The sequence below is a fragment of the Varroa destructor genome, unplaced genomic scaffold (assembly GCF_002443255.2).
Source record: "Varroa destructor unplaced genomic scaffold, Vdes_3.0 BEIS01000006.1, whole genome shotgun sequence".
Classification (NCBI taxonomy): domain Eukaryota; kingdom Metazoa; phylum Arthropoda; class Arachnida; order Mesostigmata; family Varroidae; genus Varroa; species Varroa destructor.
The window spans coordinates 14183550-14206838 of record NW_019211459.1 but is presented as its reverse complement, the minus strand read 5'-3'; the positions used below and the strand labels follow the sequence as shown (position 1 = coordinate 14206838).

General features: G+C 43.6%; 1 protein-coding gene and 1 long non-coding RNA gene across 8 annotated transcripts in view; one reads left to right on the top strand and one right to left on the bottom strand.

Moving 5' to 3' along the window:
• Positions 1 to 23289, bottom strand: part of LOC111252400 (sodium-coupled monocarboxylate transporter 2-like) — a 44995-nt gene that overhangs the window by 14880 nt on the left and 6826 nt on the right. For 5 of the 7 annotated variants that reach the window (XM_086993333.1, XM_086993331.1, XM_022810221.2 and 2 more), the window contains exon 2: positions 7943 to 8134. The exons of 1 other annotated variant lie outside the window; for it this stretch is intronic. In XM_086993333.1, the coding sequence (XP_086849459.1) occupies positions 7943 to 8134 (192 nt within the window). Of the gene's footprint in view, positions 1 to 7942; positions 8135 to 8624; positions 8646 to 23289 lie in introns of those variants that run through there. One more of the 7 variants, XM_086993334.1, reaches the window with a different exon arrangement.
• Positions 10577 to 18446, top strand: LOC147754891 (uncharacterized). Its single transcript, XR_015330489.1, has 3 exons — positions 10577 to 10735; positions 17006 to 17209; positions 18116 to 18446. It is a non-coding gene; the product is annotated as an uncharacterized LOC147754891 (long non-coding RNA).

Here is a 23289-nt window from a genome sequence, read left to right as displayed (position 1 = left end):
CGCCATAAGATTCGTTATGAATAACCAGGAAAAACAAGGCACATTTTTTCCTGTTTTTCTGTTGTGCAGAACCAATGTCCGGTTAATTATTTTTCTAACAACACCTATTACATTGCACACACGGCCAGAACAACAGACATCTTTGACATTGCTACCGTGGCGTGCAGATACCCCGGAAAATAAAGCGTTCGCGCGGTAGCCAAATAGGCGTTCCCAAAGATCCAAAAAAACAGAGTCGCGCTCAGCGACAGTAACAACAACGACGGCGACAATAATAACAGACGCTAGTATATGCTAGTATAGCTGCTAACAAAGCTAATACAGAAGGGCATAGTTGTCGCGATGATTGCTTTCAGAAAAGCAGTCATCACGATAACAATAACCATGTGAGAATTCGTGTTTTTCATGCAACATTGTAAGTACATGATGTAGGTCCCGTAGAGATCTTCTCGGCACCTGGCAGAAGCAGTAAGCGCATCTACTGCAGCAAGGGCTGGCGTCACTATTGCCGGACCCACGATGCCCACTGCTATACAGCTGGCTGCTATTTCTTCTGCCACCGCTGTCGTCCCCGCTTCTTTGTTAGCTTACCTCACAATACGCATGATACGTGACGCGTATATTAATGCGTCGTTGCTTAGCGAGGCCGTAAATTGAATTTACGCTGCCTGTGATGATGTCGCCGGGGGTTAATGCTGGGACGTTGGGACTCACACTTGACGGCAATGGCAGAAATAAAAAGGCATGCGAAACATTCATGAAAAATGATGCTGAACGGTTTGTTCATGGAAGAGGACAAATTTTTCGGATCGGTGTGTATAGCATGAAAGACGCAGTCGGACGAGCGCAGACGACGTCCGATGCGCTAGACGTCAATAGCCCCCGAAAATCTCATGGCGCAGCGTTTGACTGGATTTCATTTATACACATAGTTAATTCGAAGGTGTTCATTCTGTGCTCTATCCAATCAGGCAGTTTTCGACATATACTAGCCGTTTGTATCGCGCCTTGTCCGCATCTGTTTTAGTGTATTTATGTGCGACAAGCTCTTTAGTCTTTAATTCTGATTCCTATTGATGACCTTTTTATTGATGTCAAGACAAGAATGTAAACTGGCATCGTATATTTTTTTCAACTCTATCTTTAGAATGCTCTCTTGCAGACTTTTAGGCGATAATCCATTTATCGTATTACCTCTGACGCATCTTGCTTTTCTTTTATAAATGACTCAACCAGAAATATGTCACTGTTGTTCGTTGATCCAATATCGATCTGCTGCTGTACCTAGCTGTGTTGTAATCAACGACACAGGCTTGTCAGTGGAGGAGCGGCTCCCAGGTCTTTCCAGTCTTCGCGGTAGAACGACGCTTTTACGCAAATCTACTATGAAGAGGTTGTGATGAGCGTACTATTACTAGCTAGATAAACACGGTCACACGGGCTGGGTGTTGCCTCTATTGGATGAAAGTAAATTGAATATAATTTTTGCCAGGTAGTCAATATTGTCAGATGAAAAATAAAAAAAAGGCCCAAATAATAAGATTTCGAAACAAAGACAAACTTTCACTCGTATGGAAAACTTTCACAAGTTGGCCATGAACAACCAACGAAGGTAGTAAACACATCGATATGTTGTTGAAAAATAAAATGCTGTTCTCGTTATAACCAGATGGCAAACCCAGTTGATGTAGTAGTTTCCCACCTGTCCTGAAAAGACTTTGATTATATACCAAATATTAATAACGTCATTGACGAACAAAAAGTTCGATTTTTAGAAACGAAGACGGCAGGAGACGAAATCGGACCGACCAGGACATTTGCAAATAAATTTACATATGCGCGCGCATACCTCGTAGCCATGAAGGAGAGAATCCATACGCGTCGCCGGCCGACCGAGTAACCGCTGATCACTTGGACTAACGTTTCTTTGGCATTTTTGTTTATTTAATAAAAAGCCCGCCGCTACGGTACGGTCAAAATGATTTGTTACCCCTGCCAGAATGTTTTGCTACCTCGTCGAGTTCAGTAGTTGCTATTGGGTACCAGTGATTGTGATGTCTTTGTAAAGAAGGCAAATTACAGAAAACGACCGTACCACGTATCAATTTTTCACCACTTTTTAAATGCGCATGTATATATATATACAAAAAAAGGACAAATAAATGTTCCGTAGAGTGGCGAACGAAGCTGTGAATGCAGTCACCAGTACACAAGCTACATATCAAAGAATAGAAAACTATATACGCAGTAAAGATGACCGTAACGCCTATATCATTATACCGCGAATTATCTAATAGGTCACCAGATGTTGGATCACCGACTAAATTAAACCAAGTTTCGCAATGTCGTTACATCAAATCATGGGTAAATTATTAAATGAAAATTAAATCCGATTTCCTCCTCGGAACTGGCCTGCTACCCTCCTTTGTCCTGGTTTGATCTTGTTTCTAAACTTCAACTGCGGCAGCGTTTACCTGGTAATAGATTGCAAAAAGGAAGTTGTTTTTCTAATTAAAAACAACAGAGATAAAATGCGTTCTTGTCCGACATCTTTCTCCACTGCACGGTAACATGCGATGCCCTAATTGAAACACCTTTTAAGGCGGGATGTAAGAGCAGCAGCTAAGCAGTCAACAGCCGTTTGAATTGAGGGCTCTATAGTTCTACTGCATCACGCGGGCGTTTCGGAGCGTGCAATGAGCGTGCGCGTAACGAATTCCAGCGCCCGGGCCATGCCGTTCTATCAACATGCAAGCCAACAAACACAGAAGTGTATGTAGGAAGATATTAGTTGTTGACGAAAGAACGCGATGATCTGTGTGTGAAAGCCAGTCGCATCAACGCTTCCGACACCGTAATTGTCGTAGCCGTAAACAACTGTAAAGCATACCATTGCAGTAGTCATAGTTTTGTATAATGTAACTTGTACCCATAAAATTAACGGAAACGTTTAGATACGACGCTCATCGTTTTTCGTGCGTACGCGCTTTACTCGAGATTTTGACAACAAACAAATATAGCGGTCGTCACATTCACACTCGGCCCAGTTAGTAACAAGATGCAACACTGCTTCACTGATTATATTTTCATGATTGACATGTTGCGAGTATCCAGATTTGATCTGTGGTTATTTCGCGAAAATATATTATCAACCTATCGCCTGATCTTTTCCCGTTCGTCGTGTGGATGCTTCATTGTGTCCTCAGACGTACTAAATGAACTAAGTTATCCGTGACGAATGAAATCTGATCAACTTTGTCTAGCCTTCGAGAAAATATCTAAATGAAATGACTGGTTCTTTTCGCTTGGTACTCATGGAGGATTCGAACAGCGAAATTCGACTGTAGAACGGGCTAAACGTAGTACAGCGCACGATGGACGCCCAAGACCGCTTATCGTGCGCGCATCATTTGTGCGAACTTCAATGAAGATCTGACTTCTTTTACTAAAAGGTGATGATACGAATACTTCACGTAACTAACACGAACTGTGTGGGATTTATACGTCGTTGACAGGACAAGCCTACGTGTGCAGGCTTTTTAGAGATACACTAAATACATATGATTTGTTTAGTATGATTTGTTGTTGTATTTAGTAACGAACTTGAAAATAGCATCCTCTACGAGAGTGGCATTTAGGAGATATAGTGCGATATCGAATGACTCAATATGGATACTGATGTCTAATGGTGTCAGAGCTGACAAAATTATTCTAGATGACTGAGAGGACTAGCAAAAAGCTACGTATATGTAATTATCGTTCGTCTGCTTCCTTGACATGTCGAACTTCTTCTTTCGTGTAGAGCCAAGTAAGCGCGCCTGCCGAACCCCGAAGACCTGTTTCGTATAAAATCGTTCAACGATTCGAATACACTGAATACCCACATTGGGTAAGAAAATGTCGCGTGTACTCAATCGTGGTTCGGGGATTAAGAAATCGAGAGACAAGCGTTTCAATTGCCTCTATCTATTTTGATTCACGAGTTGTCGTCTTGTTTGTATGACCTTCCATTTCCTGAGGAGAAGCTGGCATACACACAGGGTTCAAGCGGGCTAATTTCATATCGACATCATTACAAGCTCAATTCCGAGTTGAAAGTAACACAAGCAGGTAAAATTCAAATCTGCTGCGGAGAAATTAACCTTCGACGAGTTCAGTGGCGTAAAAGGTAACTCGCATCGAGTACCCGAAAACTCGGACTGCTACGTAAACGACATCCATAGAAATTAGTGCAGTTCTTTGTATTATGATTATCAATACCCTATGGGCGCTACTAATGCCTCACTCGATCTGATCGTCTCCCTTTTACAGACCAATTGTTGTTGGCCCAGCGTCTAATCGTATTCTTTGAAGGTCCTAAAGTCATTGGAGGCAGATATGCGCAGTACTGCTACGTATGCCCCTTTACACCATATACCTTTTCTATGCACAAGTGTCATCTGCCATGTTGGCCGGAAAAGTAGCCACTACATGCAATAGAGATGATCGGTTTATCAACGTTTCCTGCAACGGCGAACGATCCGAATCGACTACGTATAACGTGTTCCACAATGACAGTAACAGAAATCAGCCGCTGACTGAATCGTGCAGACAGTTGTCCACTTCGTCAATCAAAATATCATTATCGAGTGTGCATAATTATGGCCGACTATAACCGTCTACGTTTTACATTCACTCCGCTATATATAAACAAATATCTAGGTAGCATGTACATATGGTCTTTCAACAACGCCTTACATAATACTGGGATCAAATATATATATACATATTATTGTATATACATTCGGCGCATAACATACAGTAACTATTGAAAATACGAAGAATAGTATTGAAATTATTTTAGAAGAGGGCTTTTGGGTTCAGCAAGATAATAACTTGGCTTGTATTAGCGGCTGTGAAATGTTTTCTGTAGTAGACCTTTTTCGTGATGCCCATCGTATAGAATATACCGGGACAGGTACAATATTAACGGACACATTGACAAGATGCACCGTCACTTTTGTTTTTCCATCTGTTAGTTTATTCATACGCGCGAATTGGAATGGGCCGTCAACTAATTATAGGTGCTGGAAATAAATCAGAGTGTTTAAAAAAGCCGCGGCTCCATAAGGCTGTTTTGGTCATTGTCTGACACCCATGAGCTCGAAGTGGGGTCGTCAGTCTATCGTTGGTGCGTGAAGTTAACATAGGTGTGTGTGTGCTGTAAACTATGAATCGGGAATAGGACGGCTGTGTTCACAAATATGTGCAACCGGCTAGAACGATTAGGACCTAGGACAGAGCGAGGCGATTCGATTTGCTTTTAAATCTAACTATAAGCGTGTTTGAGGCATCTCAATTGTACACGACTTCTTTTATAGTTGTATTTCTGATCGAAAACTGTGGATCGGCTTATTTGTTCATTTCGGAGAATACACACGCACTTCTACTAGTGCCCGTCCGAAGCAGAAGAGCTACAACTTTTAACGCAGTGATGTTGCGTTCTGAAAAATAATGTTTCTATCGCAGGCATTATCATGGAGGCCTTCAATGGGAAGGCCAATAACAGATAAGAATAGCTCTAAGCTAGTCACAATAAGCAATGAGTAATAGTTTATTTCTGCAGCAAATACGTATATCGATAAGCTATGCCTACGTAAGTAAACGGTTTGTGAAAGTCTAAGCTTTTTAGTTTTTTAACTATTATATAGTATAATTTATTCACTGAATTGGATGAATCGATAAAAGACGAAATGATGACGGTTAGTGATGATGGCAACTGTTGATATCTAGCGTTAACGAGCCTATGTATCAGCTAAGTAAATCTCGTCATTTTCAACATTTTTGAATGTTGTCTCTTTACGTCAGCCACAGTTTCATACGGCGACGCGAAAGACAGGTTTAGACGGAATACAAGTATGATCTTCGCGTTAAGTGACAACAGTCGCCATTTTCTATCGTTACAATCCAAAAACTGAAGCTTCTATTCTTGCTAAACGCTGTTCCACGAATGCGTAACGTAACCATTTTCGGCAGTTCTTTCAGCGTTTCATCGAACGTCGCTTATACGCTAGTACGTACGGTCAGTAGTTACTGGACCCCCGATCTGGCTCTACATACCTATTTTACTATATAACGTATAGTCTGTCTCCGGTCGCCATTATATCGTGATTGCTGCGTATGCGTAGATAGTTCCATTAGCACCCCTCTTCCGGAAATAGGCGTTTTCTCCTATTTTATGCATTTTTCCAGCTATTGATTATTGGCGGTCATTACCGTAATCTCGCCGTAATAATCACGGTTGCCGTGATGGTGAAAACATGTCACAAAAGTTTAATTCTTACGATTGACCAATTAACCAGATAGACGAGGTTCGTGGTAGCCATTTGTCTACTGCCGCGAGCTAGATTGGCAAGGGACGAAATGGTCTTGAGTTATAAAGTATATCGTATTAAACCATAGTATTTTGATTCTGGGGCTCTGGCTTTGAGCATTTTCAAAAAAAAAAACAGATATTATAGATTTTCGAAACGTCAAGCTGCACAATAACTGTTCAACCTTTATCGTTGGCTAGAAGACCATGCCGATTGCCGCAGATGCTATTGGTGACGATTGGCAGACGAACTCCCGTTGCTCGCCCGCTCACTAAACGACAATTGTTTTTATATCCTATATCGCATGGTAACTAAGCCCCGAAAGACTGATAAGATGAAAGGGGTGCCTTCCCCTTCGGGAGGGCGGCCTTGTCATCACCTATCGTATATTGCGTGGCGTTGGCTTCGTCGGTTCGTCGTCGTCTGGCCTACAGATAGGCCAAGCGTATTTGAACTGTCAAACGATTCAAAGTGCGCAACACAGCTCCCTCTCTCTCTCTGTCTATATATATAAGAAAATTAAACAGCTATATTAGAGGTGTACCACGGTTATAAAAACAATGATAATAAATGCAGTACAAATGACAACAGCGGCGGTAGCAATGGGCACGAGTTGTTGTGTTGTCTTCGTAATGTTAACACGCCAGTGATACCATCAAATGGAGGGAGACGAAAAATTTGATTGCTCACGTGGTTTGCCGCCGAAGCCAAAATGTATAATTTGATTCATACGCCGGTCGCAATTGGTAGCGGTAGGTTATTAAAAATCTATAGTGTTATACGGGTTCGTTTATCGGAGAAGACAAGTGAAACACAAGTGATCCTATCGGACACGACCGTCGGCAACAAATGCTGGCCGTTAATGCAATCAATATTTCGTACCACGGAGGAAAGACAAAGACCTTTCTGTTCTGCAAGGGGTACCGAACAGAAATAACGCTTTGCTGCATCAGGCTGGATGCAGGTTTTCTCTAACGTACGCAGAGCAGTTTGGACAGAATGCTGTTAGGATAGATACACCATTGAGTGTCTTCGTCACGTACTAACGCTCTTCGAACTCTGGGACGACAGTGTTGCGCTAAAGTATGCAATTAGATGATGATATTTTGAGGATATATAAAAATGTATCTCTTCTCAGATGAATTTATGTCTATCCAAACGCGTGTAGCGCGAACGAACACAAAAAGCGTAAAAGTTTGCTCGCGTTTGTTATCGCTCGGTGGCTGTGATTGCTGACTGCCGTTGCCGAAAAATTCAGAAATTAATACAAAGTTACATCTGTCTTTGTGGCGCATTCAACACTGTGCCCAGAAAACTTCATTGCCTGAAAAGGAAACATGGGATTGCCCGCGCGAGGGCAAAACCAATTAAATATCTTTCGAGCTTTCTCTAAGTTGAGCTTCATTAATCTTACTAATTTAATAGTACGTCAAAAGAGGGAGATCAGTTTTTCAGTTGCAAGCGTTTTACTTAAAATCGAGATGACGGTATCATCCATGAATTCAGAATTTGTCAAATAATACTTTTGGAAAAAATCGACCTGTATCCTAGCGGTTTTTCTTCTATATATATATAACGCACTGACTTACCGCATTCACTGACACCGAGTCCATATCATAGAAAATGGGCATAAAAAACTCAGATGCGATAAACACTCCAATGATCGCCCCTCCAGCCACAAGTATATACTGAAACCCGAACACGAAGTTTTCAGCAGGGATGCCCAGGAACGCGATGGCCGATAAAAATGTCGCCATCATGGACATGGTCACGGGGAACACCTGTAACCAACAGCATTGCCAAACCCGGGAGTAAACCAAATGTTAGAATAATAAAATTAAAATACTGCTGTATAGGACGTGCTTGTTTAGAAACTGAATAGGTATAAGGTAACGTCTAATATACGTTGAATTTTCACAGCAGACCTTTGTTGGCAGACTTTTATTCGTATTCAGTAAACCTCAGAGCCGGCCGCGTACATGTATGTACTTATTGATCAGAAGTGATCGGTCACGTAAAGGCACTCATGGGTTCCCAACTCAATCTGCATTAACATCTCTAGCGTAGAAGGCAACGTAACGCTGACGATTTTTTTGGCAAATGCGAACTATTGATATGGTACAGGGAAATTCCCTTTTACACTATATCACAAAAGTACCGCCATTGATAGCTTAATGAAGGTGGACCGCTATATATTATTAATGCTCGGATTTTAGAATCTGTTACTATTTCCATTTTAGTCCGTGGTCAACATCCTTTCTTATACGTAACGACAAAGTAATCCCGAACGTGATTCCTTCCTTCGCATAGAAGCTGATCGTATCAACGGCCTTTCCCATAGCCTGAAGTTAGTTCGGCAGGTGTGCGTATTGCCTATACTGCAACAAAGAAACCGAAGTAGAAGTAACGCAACCAGGTGGCATTGATCAGGCTTCCACAGAAAAATCTTTGCTATTGCGCTAATAACAATTGCGTTTATTGAACCGTAAAGCTGGCTGAATCTATACGACAGAATTGGGAAAGACGTTTAACATGTTTCAACAGGAATCTTCCCACCTGCTCGACCAGTCAGACAAAAAAAAAATCAAATTGTTTGGGTTTCCGGAGCCACAATATGTGTTATTCAATAGCTCTATATTGTCCAATACCTACTAATGAATATTTCTTGGTTTTCACGTATGTATGTATGTATGTAACCATATAAAAGTAGAATCGTTTGGTGCTAACGGACAAACTCAAACCCATACGGAACAATTACCTAGCATCTGAAATACTGAACTCCAGTGTTTCGTCTATAATCGATCACGGTGGAAAAGTAGATTGCTATTTTCCATAGTGGTCGCCATATGAAAGACGTATTTTCCGGTTAGTGAATTACGCAACTCGAAAACTTACCGGCATACTGCCTTTATTACCTCGTTAATTAGTGTACCCAGCCGTTTTTTCCAATATCTAAACTATAAACTGTTATAATAAATATTATTAATTTATTCCATAGGCATCTATAGATAAAAATTGTTTTGTCATGCACAGTTTTTATAATCTCGCAATAAATTAATCCTTCGTAATACTTTTGACGTGCGAGTGCGCGTTTTGTTCAAGGTCTTTGTTCAAGTAATAACGTTTTGGCGTTAATAACAAGTAATAACAATGGCGACCAATCGAGTCATGTGAAGGCAACCGTGACGGTGTGCAATAGGCTATCAACACCAAATCTTATACGTTCTAGTTCAGGTAAGCAGGTAAGCAATTTGGACGTGTTTGGATCCATTGTCGTCGTTGTATCGTAACATTGGATAACCAAATTCAAAGAAAGCTACTTGGTCTATGTAATGATGAAAATATTTTATGTAATTCTGACTACATTAAGCACTTTCACACACGATAATAACAAGCAATGTGATGTAAGAACGTTGTTGCTATATTATCACCATCTTGTATGGTACGATTTGACAATAAAAAAACGAAAAAATTGTTCTGCCCTATAACACTGCCAACACCTCCGAGCGTCTAGGCTAGTAAAATCTGTCGAAACTCTGGAGGAATTTCGTGAGTTGTCTATTTTTTGTATCAAATATGGGGCATTTTCGGGCAGTAAAGGGAAGTTTTTCGGATATACTTTTTTTTGGAACTTTTTAAAGCTGTTCGAACGCTTACTGGACATGTACCGTGCCCCTATAATCAATGTTTTAATTTCCGTTTATACAATAACTGTGCTACCTCCTAAATTATTACTAGAATAAAATAATATTTGCCACTGGTTTCTAAAATCAGATTATTTTCTGCCCTGGACGCGGCGACACTAGGTAAACTGAGCTCAGGTTCAGTAGGTCTCCTTCCTCAATGAAATGCCCCTGCCTACTACTTCAATGCATATTAGATCGTATGGGATATCAGCAAACAGGGGTTAACATTTTGATTTTATTGGAGATCTTTGATATCTTGGTTCGAAGACCGACTGTCTACCGTCCAACATAGCGCCTATTTAGGAATGATGACACTTGTTTTGAGCATGCCTCTAATTCTCCTGTATTCTTAAAGTCTTTGGCAAAACGCTGACTATTCTGTCAGAGTTCAACTTCAAAGACATAGTATTCAGTAAACGTCACTGGAGACTTTGGAATGAACGTGCCTACGTTTTTGACGCGTTTTTTTCGCGTTGTAACGTTATTTTTGAAATAACCAGCCCGCTAACTTCGAGCATTTTTTGACAGGTCTAATTTCCTGTGGAACGTGTAATTCCAACAGCTTACGACGAGTATCTTAGAACAACTGTCGTACGGAAATTCACTAAAGAGAAATCTTATTAACAAAAGTATCCGAGGAAGCCGACAGCGACGCCACCGTTGGCAAGAAAACATCTTGTGAAATATCACAAAAAGGTAAATGTTCTTTGCCAGGAAATGTTTGCTTGCCCACGGTGGGTATGATGACTTCTACTTACCACATAGACGCGTTTCTAGGTCGTACATTCTACAGACATATTCTCATACAATTTGATGCCGCTATTATATTAATCTAACTATTGCCAGATTTGTACGCTCTTCGTTCGAATAGACTGAAAAGCTATCTTGTAGCTAAGTGGAAGATGGCGCTTGGAAGGCAAGCATTTCAGCCGGCAAGTGGCTCCATCTAACGTATGACGAGCGGCTCGGATCCAGTCGCCTACTTTTCGTCCTTTTATGCTATTTTTTATATTCGCATAAAAGCAATTCGAATGACAAAACAAATGGCGCCATCTTCCCTAATCCGTTTGCTATTCTGTCACCCGGTTTTCTTTTTCATCCAAAAATACAGATACATGCGCTCGCTGAATTCCTGTCTCGTCCATGTATACATCTACTTTCCGAAGCTTTGCAACACATCCATATCTGAATACAGATGTGACTTCGCGTCTGAGCAAATTCATCATGTAGTTATTTACTGGATGCTGGCTCGACGCTCATGCGATTACGACATTCGCAGGTGCAAAGAGATGAAGGATGGAATGGCCGGGGTTCTCTGTGCGGTTATTGTCATTGCAAGTTGCTTGATTGGAAAAACGAGAAACATCTACAAACGTCGTCCGCAGCCAGGCGACGTTAGCTGGCAGCAGCAATCGCGACTTGAGCGCAACAAACAAAGCAAAAGGACGCGTAAAAATTACGGGCCAGCTATAGCAAAGGCCAAGAAGAGTTTCCATAAGGTAGCAGCAGCCAGCGCCAAGGCTAGGTCGGCTATCGATTTCGACACCTGTACAGTAACAGGTCCACTGTTGGCGGCGATAAAGGCGATAATGAAGACCTTTGAAAGACTTGGGCTCGTTCGATGATACTGACGTATGTACATATAGTCGAGCAGTTGTGGCCGTATACTGGTCTCTCGTACGTAGCTGGTGACCCCTCCAGCTCTGGTCAGAGCTTTGGCTACGAAAAGGGAGAACTGGCAGAATGTGCTCTCATCTATTATTACCGCTAGATCGAACTTAGCTAGTTATAAATCCCCGTGATGCTGAAATGGGTAGCGTTTGTGGGACAGGTTTTAGCCTGGGTTCAAACCCGAACACTTCGCTTCGTGCTAGGAGCCAACCGTCTGGGATGGGATGCAAAATAGCGGTACTAGACGTAAAACTCAAAGCATTAAGTTTGTCATAGCTAGCTGAAGAGAAAAGCAGATTACAATGACACCAATAACACTGTAACAGCAGCAGCAACGACAGCAAGGATAACACAATAATGGAACGGGCGGCACAGTCGTCCCGCTGTTTGTACCGTTATTGGGCTGTATATCATATTATTGCTATGGTGGTGATATGTTGGCCGTCAGTGCGACAGCGGCGCCAGTCCGCGAACAAAGTCGAAAAAGACATCGATGTTATGCAGATATCCAGCTTCTCAAGGCTGGTGCTGGCTATTACTGCTGTTTTTTCGTTACCTTGTCGTCGTAGCCGTCCCGTTTCAGTACTCGACGGCGGTTCGTTGAGAATACTAGCAATAGCGTCATTTGGCTAAGCATTATCCCGTTCGAGTGGTGATTCTGACGACTGCTTCAGAAGGAAAACAAAAGTCGCATCCACAACTCTGCTAGAGGGCTATATTTTGCCTAATTGTTGCTCCTGCTGCTTCTGTGGCAAGCGAACGCGTATATTTTGTCTGTAGTTATGTTTCGAGTACGACACAACGACCCCCACAATCAGTTTCGGCAACTGACGGCGCCAACGAAGACTGTGACAACAACAACGGTGACCAAAACGGCGACTCCACAAGCGTCGCCATAACGCCACTGTTTTTTCCTTGTTGATGCTACTACAGCAGAAGTGTTGAGCTCTGCTAGAATAATTCGAATTTCAACAAAATTAATTACCAGACATTTATCAGTTCTAGATGACGCTAACGGTCATAATGCCAATCAAGAACTGGGATTCGCCAAGAAAAAGGGTAAGAATGAACAGTTAATGTGGCAGAGAGCCAAACGACGAATAAAGTTAACCAGATAACTTTGACAGACAAGCAAAAGTATCGTGAGCTTCCATGGCCGGTATGATCATGCTGCTGCTATTGGTGATGACAGTTACACCGGTGTTCGAATGCAACAGCAGGTACTTGCGCCAAGCGGACTATTTGCAGGGGCTCCTGCAGTTTTCGCTGCCGCCGCAGGCGTCGTACCGACGAGGACAGGAGCGGTAGGCGTTGCCGTGGCCGCGACAGAAGTCCTAATTTGGCTCCAACGCCAGCCTGTGAAGCTTCGCTTCCGCTGATAGTAGATACTTCAGAAGAGAGCAACTGCGGCCAAACCGCTATTCCCCGTCGCTTATCCATTCGAGCATTTACTGGTGCTTATTCCTCTGACGCTAACGATCAGGCCGGTGCTTTCGATGATGGAAACTTGCACCGTGCTTATAGCTATAGCTGTAGTGGTTATAGTAAGCGCCTGCTTCTCCGATCTCTTTCCTTCTCGCCTCACCGTCTTTCTATTCTCGAATATATTTCCACTGCTCCAGTAAAAATAACGATGCGGCATAGCCATTCTGGTAGCATGTTGCATTTGCCTACGTTCTTCTACTGTGTTCCTAATCGTTACCGGCGTCGTGGGAACTTTATCGCCATCGCCGCTGCTGCCACCAGCGTCTTCAACGTCGCCACTGCCACCGCAACGACCGTTCTCATCAGTGTCTCATAGCCGCAGAAAACGTTCCGCGGTCGAGTCCTAGACAAGCTAACGGCAACGGCTAACGGTCGGTTTACGGCGAAGGGCACATAGGCCAGTGAACAGAACCAAAGCATGCGTCGGTGTCAACCGGCAGCCATGCGACAGAGGTAACCGAAGTGATGGAAAAAGAAGTTTCGCTGCTACCATTGACTTCGCTAAGGCTCACTGTGACGGCGGCGATGCCTGACACCGTAACAGAATGGAAGAAGGAAATTTGGGGTGGAGCTGTGGGTTGAGATATGTGTGTTATGCGACATCGTTTCATTGCGTTGCATCGAGCTGCGATGCCAGCCCATTTCCACCAAGAGCGATCATTAGAACAACCGGTTGCAACTTGGTGATGTGTCTGATCTCAATACACCGGCGAACTTGACTCGGCGAATGTCGTTTTGTCGCGACCACTGGCGTCAACATCAGTGGCAGTCAGCGTCATCCGTCGGCGGCGCGCAAAACGATAGAGAAAAAACCATCGGGATTGTGGAGACGATGCCGGTGCTGAAGAAGATGACTAAGTCAAAAACGAAGAATTTATAAGGTAGCGGCCCAAAACGAAAGAACAGCCTCAGAAGAAGACGAAAATATAGAAACAGAAAGATGAAGAAGAGCTGCAGCTGTAGCTGCAGCGACGCTGGCAGCGACACAGCAGGAGTAAATCGCGTGGCACGGTAGACCAGAAAGCCGACAACTCGAAAAACATGATGCCTGTAGTTATAGGAATTACAAAAGGCATTTTTCTGAAAAAGCAATAGCGATGATGCCACCGGCAGCGGTAGCCCAGTCGCCTGCAGAAACGACAAGCCCCCGTTGCCTTACGTTCGACCGGCGGAAACAACAACTGCTACGATAGATGTTGTCTATAACGGCAGTGGGGTTTTACCAGCTCCTGCAGTTGTAGACGCTAGAGCGACGCGACAGCTACGATAATACCGCCGAAAATTATGGCATCGCGTCCCTCAGATTTACCCTTCGGATAGAAAGGTTCTGATGCGCGACGTCGTCGCCGCGCAAAGAGCCCACGCGCCAATGTCACGAGAGAACAGAAATATTAGCTAACTAGTAAGTTCTTGACTTTTCCACGAGGAAAAATGTAAATCCACACACACACTCAACACACATACATGCACAGACACACCTCACACCCTCACATATACTCCACACACACTGCACATGCACACAGAAACACAGATTTTAGCCAACGTTTATGCTGCGACAGTGTAAAGCAGTAGCTGAAGCAGAGATCCAAAGAACATATATGTCTACTATGAATCAAAGGCATTAGGGGCAAGGTATGGAAGGTGGAGGGTAAAAGGAGGTGGGGTACGATCGATCGAGATTCACGCGCTGGTGATTAGTTTAATGTTGGTAATCTCATAAATGCCTGTCTATAACTGTAGGCGCAAATGAGTCTGTGTGTGTAACATATCGAAGCCAGGTAATTGATCTGTTTCTCCTGGCTTCTGTCGGTAATTTACGTATACACTCTTCTGCCAAATGGACGAGACACGCGTGTGCTTGAATGGTGATTGTGTGTTCTGTGCTTGTAAACATCTAAGATATTAACTTGTCGTTACTTAAGGATTTAATGGATATTTAGAAAATGTTTTCGACTAATATAGAAACGGGAAATCCTGTTTTAGCTGCGTATCCAGACTGAGCATCTCGATCTCCAAAAGGGGTTGAAAAACGTCACGGTGGCGCGCTATGGGCTGAAGTTAAGAACCTAAATATTTTAGAAGAAGATCGCTGGGTCTCGGTCCTTGGAAGGAACCCGAAACCATCAATCAGGTTTTTCAAAGTAATAACGAGCCTCTCGCTTCGTCACATCTGGCACGCCCCCAATACTAATCATTAATTATTAGATATGTTCAATGTTCGCATCGATGACAACAAACACCTATAATAATGGAAGACACTTATTCATTATTCAACTTTATTATTGTGTGTCTCGCAAGTTCGTTCAGTTGAATCTTGGACAGTTATGTAGGCATGGCTGACTGCGATATTATCAAACAGACACTAACGGCGTATCTAAATGATCGGATCTTCGACCCCCTATTTTTAGAAGGGCGTCTGATATTCTGAGCACGACAAAATCGGCGACTGCCTGTAACACTACACGAGTTCTAAGTGGTATCGTCATTGATATGTTGAAGTAGCGTGGATGGACTCTTGCTTGCCCGGCCTGTTCTGGGTAGCTGCTAGAAGCCACATGCTCTGCATTTCATTTTTATGTGCCTCTTTTTCCAATAGGGCAACTGGGTTGTGTGCTTGGGTCGTTCCCGGCTTGACGTGACGATGCCAAATTTATCATGACCACTAAAACAGTAACTCGATTGCGCCAGCGTTGCGAACCGCCGACTGCTATCTGCAGCCTGCACTATATGCGAATATCTAGGCGGACTGTTATCTCCCGCGCCGGATCACCCTAATGTTCGTAACGAGCTAGAACGAGCAGTGCCTTTACTAGCCGATTGGGGTCGTACTTTTCGGCAGGTTGTAACGCACAGACAGTATTGTTGAGCGTATGAAAAAATCGACATCAGTTCCTATGCCGTGTTCTATTCAGGTAATAACTGCAGTAGTGCACGATGTTTTATTCGCTAGTGAAGATAAGATAAATAGCCGATCGTCACCGAAATGATGATAGATTTTTGGCGCATTTATATAATGTAATTGATTATAACAGCTCCTACGCTATCGACGGACGAGTTCATCCCGGCGCTGTCTGTAGGGCTCAGACGGTAACAAAGCTAGTGGACGATCTGGCATCAAATGGAAATATGTCACGAAAAGGCCACGTTGTTAGGAACATCGTTTAGGTACGCGTATGTCTCACTCGAAGTTATCCATTGATCGAAGAGGTTAGAGCAGCATCAACAGCTTCAACTAGCTAGGTAGCAATACAATTTTAAAGTGACCGACGTTTTAGCGAAACGTCGTAGTAAGTCGTCGATATTGTTGAAAATTAGCTATTATATGAAGATCGTATGAGGGTGTAAAATGTAGGAATAGAAGCACACAAAGGCATACTTTGAGAATCTAGTTAAACTTTACCTGTTTTCGCCTAAGGCATCACCGTACCGAAGATGCAGATGACTTATGTCTATAGTAGCCATCTGATACAAGAGTACAGGCAAGTCCAACTGGTTACTTATAAATTCGATGGGTCGTAAAGCATAAATCGAGATAAATGAAGAAGTAATGAGCTTAAAATGAATGATATACAACATAATCAAACTTTCACCTGTAAAGTTATTGAATATTGAATCGCAGGTTTACACGCTAAGTACCAAAAAGCCCTGTTGTTCCTCGTCAAGCGAAACTAAGCGGGTCGATTCTAGCTGCGAGATGCTCCAGTTAAGATAGTAAGTTTCTATATCGATAGAGCGGGCTCGATACTTTGTACTCGCTTCGCAAGATGCTACGATTAATGATCAGTAAATTGTATGATATTTCACTGACAGGCGCACGACGCAGCAGCACGGAGCAACAGGCTCGACATGCAGGACTATTGAATATAGTAAATACTTCCTTTCAACAAGATCTCGCCACTTTCTAGCACCGAGAAGAGGACCTTGAAAACAGAGAGCCCTATAGGGGTAGCTACGCTGGCGCTCGCAGATCTCTAGCCAAGCTCAATCAGCCGAGCTTATCATTCGTTCTGTACGGTACGTAGATGTAACTGTGGTATAACACTCGCGCTCAGACAGCCACTCTGATACAGCAGTGGGCACATAGTATAGGTAGTTAATGATGTTGCTATACAGGCGACGGCATATCTGATGCTATGTACACAATTAAGACTTAATTGAACAGCGTTGTCGGGTGGGATTTTTTTGCAGTCGATGTCAATCATATCCTTTCATGGCGCGAGGCAAACCCAGATAGCTCTGCTTACCGAAAGGGTAGCACATATATGTGCGCATAGAATATATTGCTCGTTCCTCTACTGGCTATCTATGACCTGTCATCTTATGACTGTATATGGTGTTGAACCAAATTAAGAATCTTACGGAGTTATGGCGCATTTTAAGCCATTGAAGAAATAGCCAAAAAACTTCTAATAATCTCGTTATTCAAACAACGCTACAAATCTGCGTAAGCAAATAAAATAGACCTAATAAATTACCAGCTAAAAAGCTTGTTCAGCACACACAAGCCATAATGACCCTTCAGTATTCTATGTGTCCTTAATATTTCAACTTGTCTCTACCTAAGCCGAGGTTCCCATTAAAGCAAGATAGAAGTAGCTCGATGGTCGGATCTGCATGCAATAGTTTAGCAGATGGTGTCAATTCAGCAGTCGTTCTGATACACAGGCGTTTTGCTCATTGATTTCTGCAGACTGCCGTCAGCTGTATTTCCTTTTCGCATCTCATTTTCATCCTACGTTCATCAGTCGCAAGGCATCAGAGGGCAAGGCGTCAGTACTGCCCTGACTAGCAAGTGATGACTGCCGCAGTAGACTGTTCGCTACCTATAATTTTGTTATCGCTCAAAGCCCGGTTCACCCCGTTCTTCTGCTCATACAAAATACACCAACAGCCACTAAATGGCCTGCTTTGTGATTGCAGAAGACCGCGTTCGCTTTCTCTCTCTATTGGCGCCATGTGAAGCTTCGATTGCTGCTACCGCCATGAGTTGTCATAACGGTATGGACACAGAACCAATGTTGTCCTACCGTCTGCAGTCAGACACGGCACACTATCAGCATTGACCTTATACTAATCAGCAACAACAGAGCTTCGTCGTTGTTTTGCCGTAATACCGTTGCTATCATCATGTGCGCGCCGCCGAGGCTGACTCTACAATGCAAACGATTGCGTGCGCTTCGCGCCTGATGACCCCCTGCAGAAGACCACATACATTATTCAGGGTACAGGGTACTTGACACTAGCCGGTCGTTTAGCCTAACGGTCATCGAGCTGGTATTCAGCATTTTGACGTCCATTCAAGGCATCTTGTGAATCCTGCGTACAGACCCCAGAGTCATCCGAAGCAGTTCGCTGGTGATTGCCACTATACCCCGTTAAAACTATCAGGACTGAAGTTTTATGCTAGTTAACGGGCAACGATTGCCATTATCAAGGCGACATCGCTGGGGTAGTCGATATCGGTAGAACGGCTGGGGAGCCGGGGAAAACAACATTACTAATGAGCGAGACCCGATTGGCGACCGAATGGCGTCGTGTGCTATACGCCATCCTTCGCGCGGAAACTACTGGTACTAACTGGTGGCGGATATATACATATCTAATGCATAATCCGTTCTTTCCTGCAATTAACTGCTAATGGAGCTTGGATTTTATAATTAACCCGTCGCATCGATCGACACGTAAGACGAGTGAACCGAAGGTGTGCCAGCGGCCGTATACGTCGCGATTGATGTAATCATGGACACTGTTCCCGAGACGACATCCCGCATCGACGGTAGCCTAGACACAAGACCATCAATACGTTGACCGCTCAACGACTCAACTTTTGTTCATCTTAAGACTTCTCCCTTAAGCGCCCCTTGGTGTTTAAGCAAGTGCAGCCGCTGCCGTTTCACGGCCGCTACTGCTTGTGTCATCAAAGGTTTCAACTAAACGAGCCCTGTCTCGTTTTACTAACGTATAATGTGTATATATACAGGCAATACCATTATTTACAACCATTTCATTGCAACGTATGTGCATAGATGTAGTTGTAATGCCGGCTGACTGAGCATCGGTGGCAAATAAACGCTATTTCACTACTTTTCTTTGCTACCCTATGACCTCGCTGCACCTAGTCTAACCGTACGAAGCCAGTCGCGGCAGCGGCATGAGATTTTTCTTAGAACGCTGGCAAGCAATGCGATAGACGACTTATCGCTACGGATTATATTGCAATGACCGTGATAAAGTCAAGCGGACGGTAGATGCGTTTACATCTATACGTATTGCGCGTATGCCTCCTGTATTAGGTGGCTGGATTATATACCTTCGTGGCGCGATTTCGGTGCCGTTGGAAAACGAGGCATTTACGCAATACGTGTAAGCAGTAGCATTGGAACGGTGCTGTAGGCCGAAAGGAGACAACAAAAAACCAGCCGGGAAGCCGAACGATTTGAGCGTGTCTGAGCGCCTCTCGTTGTGTCACAGTGTAAATAAAATAATGATGCCACATGCGGCCCGCTAGTAACGATATCGTTAGGGGAAACCCTTTTTCTTGCTTTTTACGTACTTATTTTTACTATAATATTATTACGAGTCTTCATCGTTCGTACAATAACGGCGCCGTTGTATCGTGCCGCTAGAACAGTTGTTGGGGCTGTTGGATCGAACACTTCATTCACAACTAACATCCAGGGACCTACGTGGATCAAGCACATACATTATACCTCTGGTACGAGTGTAAGCAGCTACGGGCGGGAAAACTATTCGAGTTTTAATGACGATCGTGTTGTTGTGATCGAAGTTACATGTTGGAACAATGAGGACGAGCTTAAAATTGTAACAATTCTATTCTTAATTTCGAACTTCAAACTCGAAAACGATAGTCACGAAGCTTTACCGAACCAACTATGACAGCTTGTTTGAACAACCCTTAGGGGTTACAGGGCAAATAGAAGTTAACGTGACAATTACTGCTATCATCAAATATGAAATCTCGCATACGTAGTCTTATCGTCGTGTTGCGTCTAAATACGATCCGGTTATCAGACGTCTGCTAGCGATCAACGACAACTTTATTTGGCAACTTCGAATCTTTGGCATCAATGAGCATTGACGGCAACATCTATAGACATAATCGAGTAAGCGCGCTACTTTTCAAAACACAGGAAGCAATATGCGAGATAGCATTGAGCCAGCACTAGCACGAAGTCGTCGTTAAGCGTAGACGAGTCGCGAAGCGGACATGTGCGCCGAGTTATACTATTATCGGTGGTGCTGTCTTTTGTTCCTCTCGCCCCCTTCCTCTGGGCCTCTTACGATCGAGACAATGGCGAACTCTCTGAAAAGTGCCGTTTCCAGAAAATGCGATAAATCCGCCATTGAAATTTTTAATAGGCGATGTCTGTGTACGCGTATGTAGTCCTTGTCGATGTCTGATCGCCGCTCACGTTTCTACTAGTATGGCCACAATGGCGACGATGATGATTATCGTTACGTGAATCATCTCCATAATGGCTGCCATCACTCGTTAGATTTATCTTTTTTGACGATAGCGGTTGAACAGTACCCAACAAATATTCAAATCAGATCGCTTTAAAGTAGTATAATTTTCTTTAATAGTTATATTAAGTTCGTGCAGTTATTATAAGGAATATTAGCCAGCTCCTGCTGCGGGCTGGTTTATTACCTTCCTGTGTCTCTCGTCCAGCGATACCGTACCCAACAAACACGTATACAGTCAAGAAGCGCGCGCCAGTGGAACGAGCACTAGAAATTGTATCTAGAGGTTCGCTCAAAAACTCCAAGCGATTCATACAGTAAATTAATTATCGGTTAATAATGGTTTTTACCAGCGCCATTAGGTAAGTAAAAAAACTTCGATCTACGACTGCAACTTCTCAGGCCTTTCGGGTTCCCAGTTAGCGGGTGCCTCGACGCTAACTTTGCTCTTATCAGGCGATTCTATCTAGTTGAATCACTAACATTGGCGCTAGTTCAGCATTCGTCAGCTGGGCAAATCGCGTGGCGCACCTTGACAGTCGCGTTCAATTGATACTGTAGGAGATATACATCCATAAAAATGAGCCGTCAAAGAAAAGTGGAAATTACCTATCACCGCTCCAGTGTATGCCAATTAGGTAGACATCTTGGTCAGGCGGGTAGCCACAATGCCGCAGGGCAATTATCGTAATTGTAAATAGACGCTGCTATATGAAAGCGACCGGGTCCAGCCAAGCCAGCTAACTTCTAATGTACGATCGTCTTAAGCAGCTTTCGACCGAAGAACCAAAGAACTATTCGCTTCTTCGCGCAAGATTTTGCCATCGTCAGTGCCTGTACTTGTACAGAAGCTGTGCTTCGTAAATCTACGTTTCAATCAAATCGCACAACTCTTAGTACTGCTGCAGCTACTGTTACCCTTTTGTCCTTTTGCTATGCCTCGAATTGCATTACCGACGTGCCGCACGCTCCCGCAGCTGCTGTTATTGTTGTGCAACAACAACAACACCAGCAGCAGCAGCAGCAGCAATAACGCCGCTGTCCGTCCACCTATGCAGCTGCTGGGCCATTACACGACAAACCTGGGCCGAAGTGCGACTGCGTTTCCCCGCCGCCGTTCGTTTGTCTTACAACGATGTCGTTCGCAAATAAATAGTCACTGTTATTTTGATTGGCAGAATTTGTAATCACTCAAGCTACTTCGTTGTCTGTGACTATTGTAACGGTTACTAAACTGAATGTTTACACTGTAGATGACGCAGGAATCGTTGGCCGATACGGAACTGTCAACCAATACGCCGTTATTACTGTCTTCATAATTCACGGTTAAATAGACAAAATACCCAACGGACATTTTAGCATCTTATGAGCTTAAACCTTGTTCATAGTAAAGTATCTACGAAGTCCCATCGCTTTGCTACTCAGCATGGTCGTTAAGTGCCGACTAATGCGACGATTTAACCCATGCAATCAAAATGTCGCGCAATCACTTAACAAACAGCAAACGATTTGCTTCGTTACTTGTTCCGGCTTGCCCCATCCTATCCGGAGCTCCTCTCGGCAGGTCCTTACGTCACCTGACTAGCTACCGTTACCCCTGGTACTCGTCGAAGTCTTAGCGTAAGCCGCCGTGGCTGCGACCTTGAGCCAACACAGATGCCGAGAGAGTTAAATTCGATTTGATTTTAAAAAACGAGTCTTCACCATGACCGTCGGTGCTTGAGCAAAGCCCGACATCGCATGGACCCGTATCAGTGAGAACTGTCGCGGGTTTGCTATCGGAGACACTGAATCTCGGCCTGAATGCTTTTGTCCTGCACGACGGCGGGCGCAACAATGAAAACAGCGGCGTATCCGTCATCCGAGTTCATTTAACGTGATCGTAGTTTGCAATGCTGCCGCTGCTGCGGCCGTCGACATCGACGCTTTCGTTGTTTTACGCTTTATCAGTCAACGAGTATTTGTTAGATGCTGCGAAAAAAGCGGGACGAGACCAGCGGGACGAGACCAGCGGAAGCGGGCCACATCGACGGTGCGGAAACAAATTGGTTTAACAATAAGAACCAGCGACGGTGCTGGTAATATTGTGACGATTCTCTAGGTGACTTGTCAAACAGAAAGAAGGAACGTACGCCAGTTGATCTGTGAAATAGGCCAATTGTTGACGAGACAAATTTCTAGTGATGGAGTGGTCCAGGGCACGAATCAACGAATCGAGCGGCCATCGTTTATGCTGGTCACCTGATATATAGTAATAACATACGCAATGTACTGATATTTATGCTAAAAACTAAAATACTGCAGACGTAAATGCGTATTTAGAGTGACCGCGAGACTTGTTTCTCTGTATACGTGTAGGCGTAGTATATGCGCAATTGAAGGAAGTTGTGTTTAATTGATGTCAACAGTAGCCCAAATTCACTATCTTAACTATGATAGCATTTGGGTTACAGGATTGGGACGGAGTGGGCGTCATCTGTTGATTTATGCGATAGATGCACACATGCATAGTGTTTGTCCATTTTTTTTTACCTAATCTAATCTACAACGAATTCATTATCTTGCTATTCGTCGACAACCGGCATTATTGTCCTGCCGCACCGCTTTAT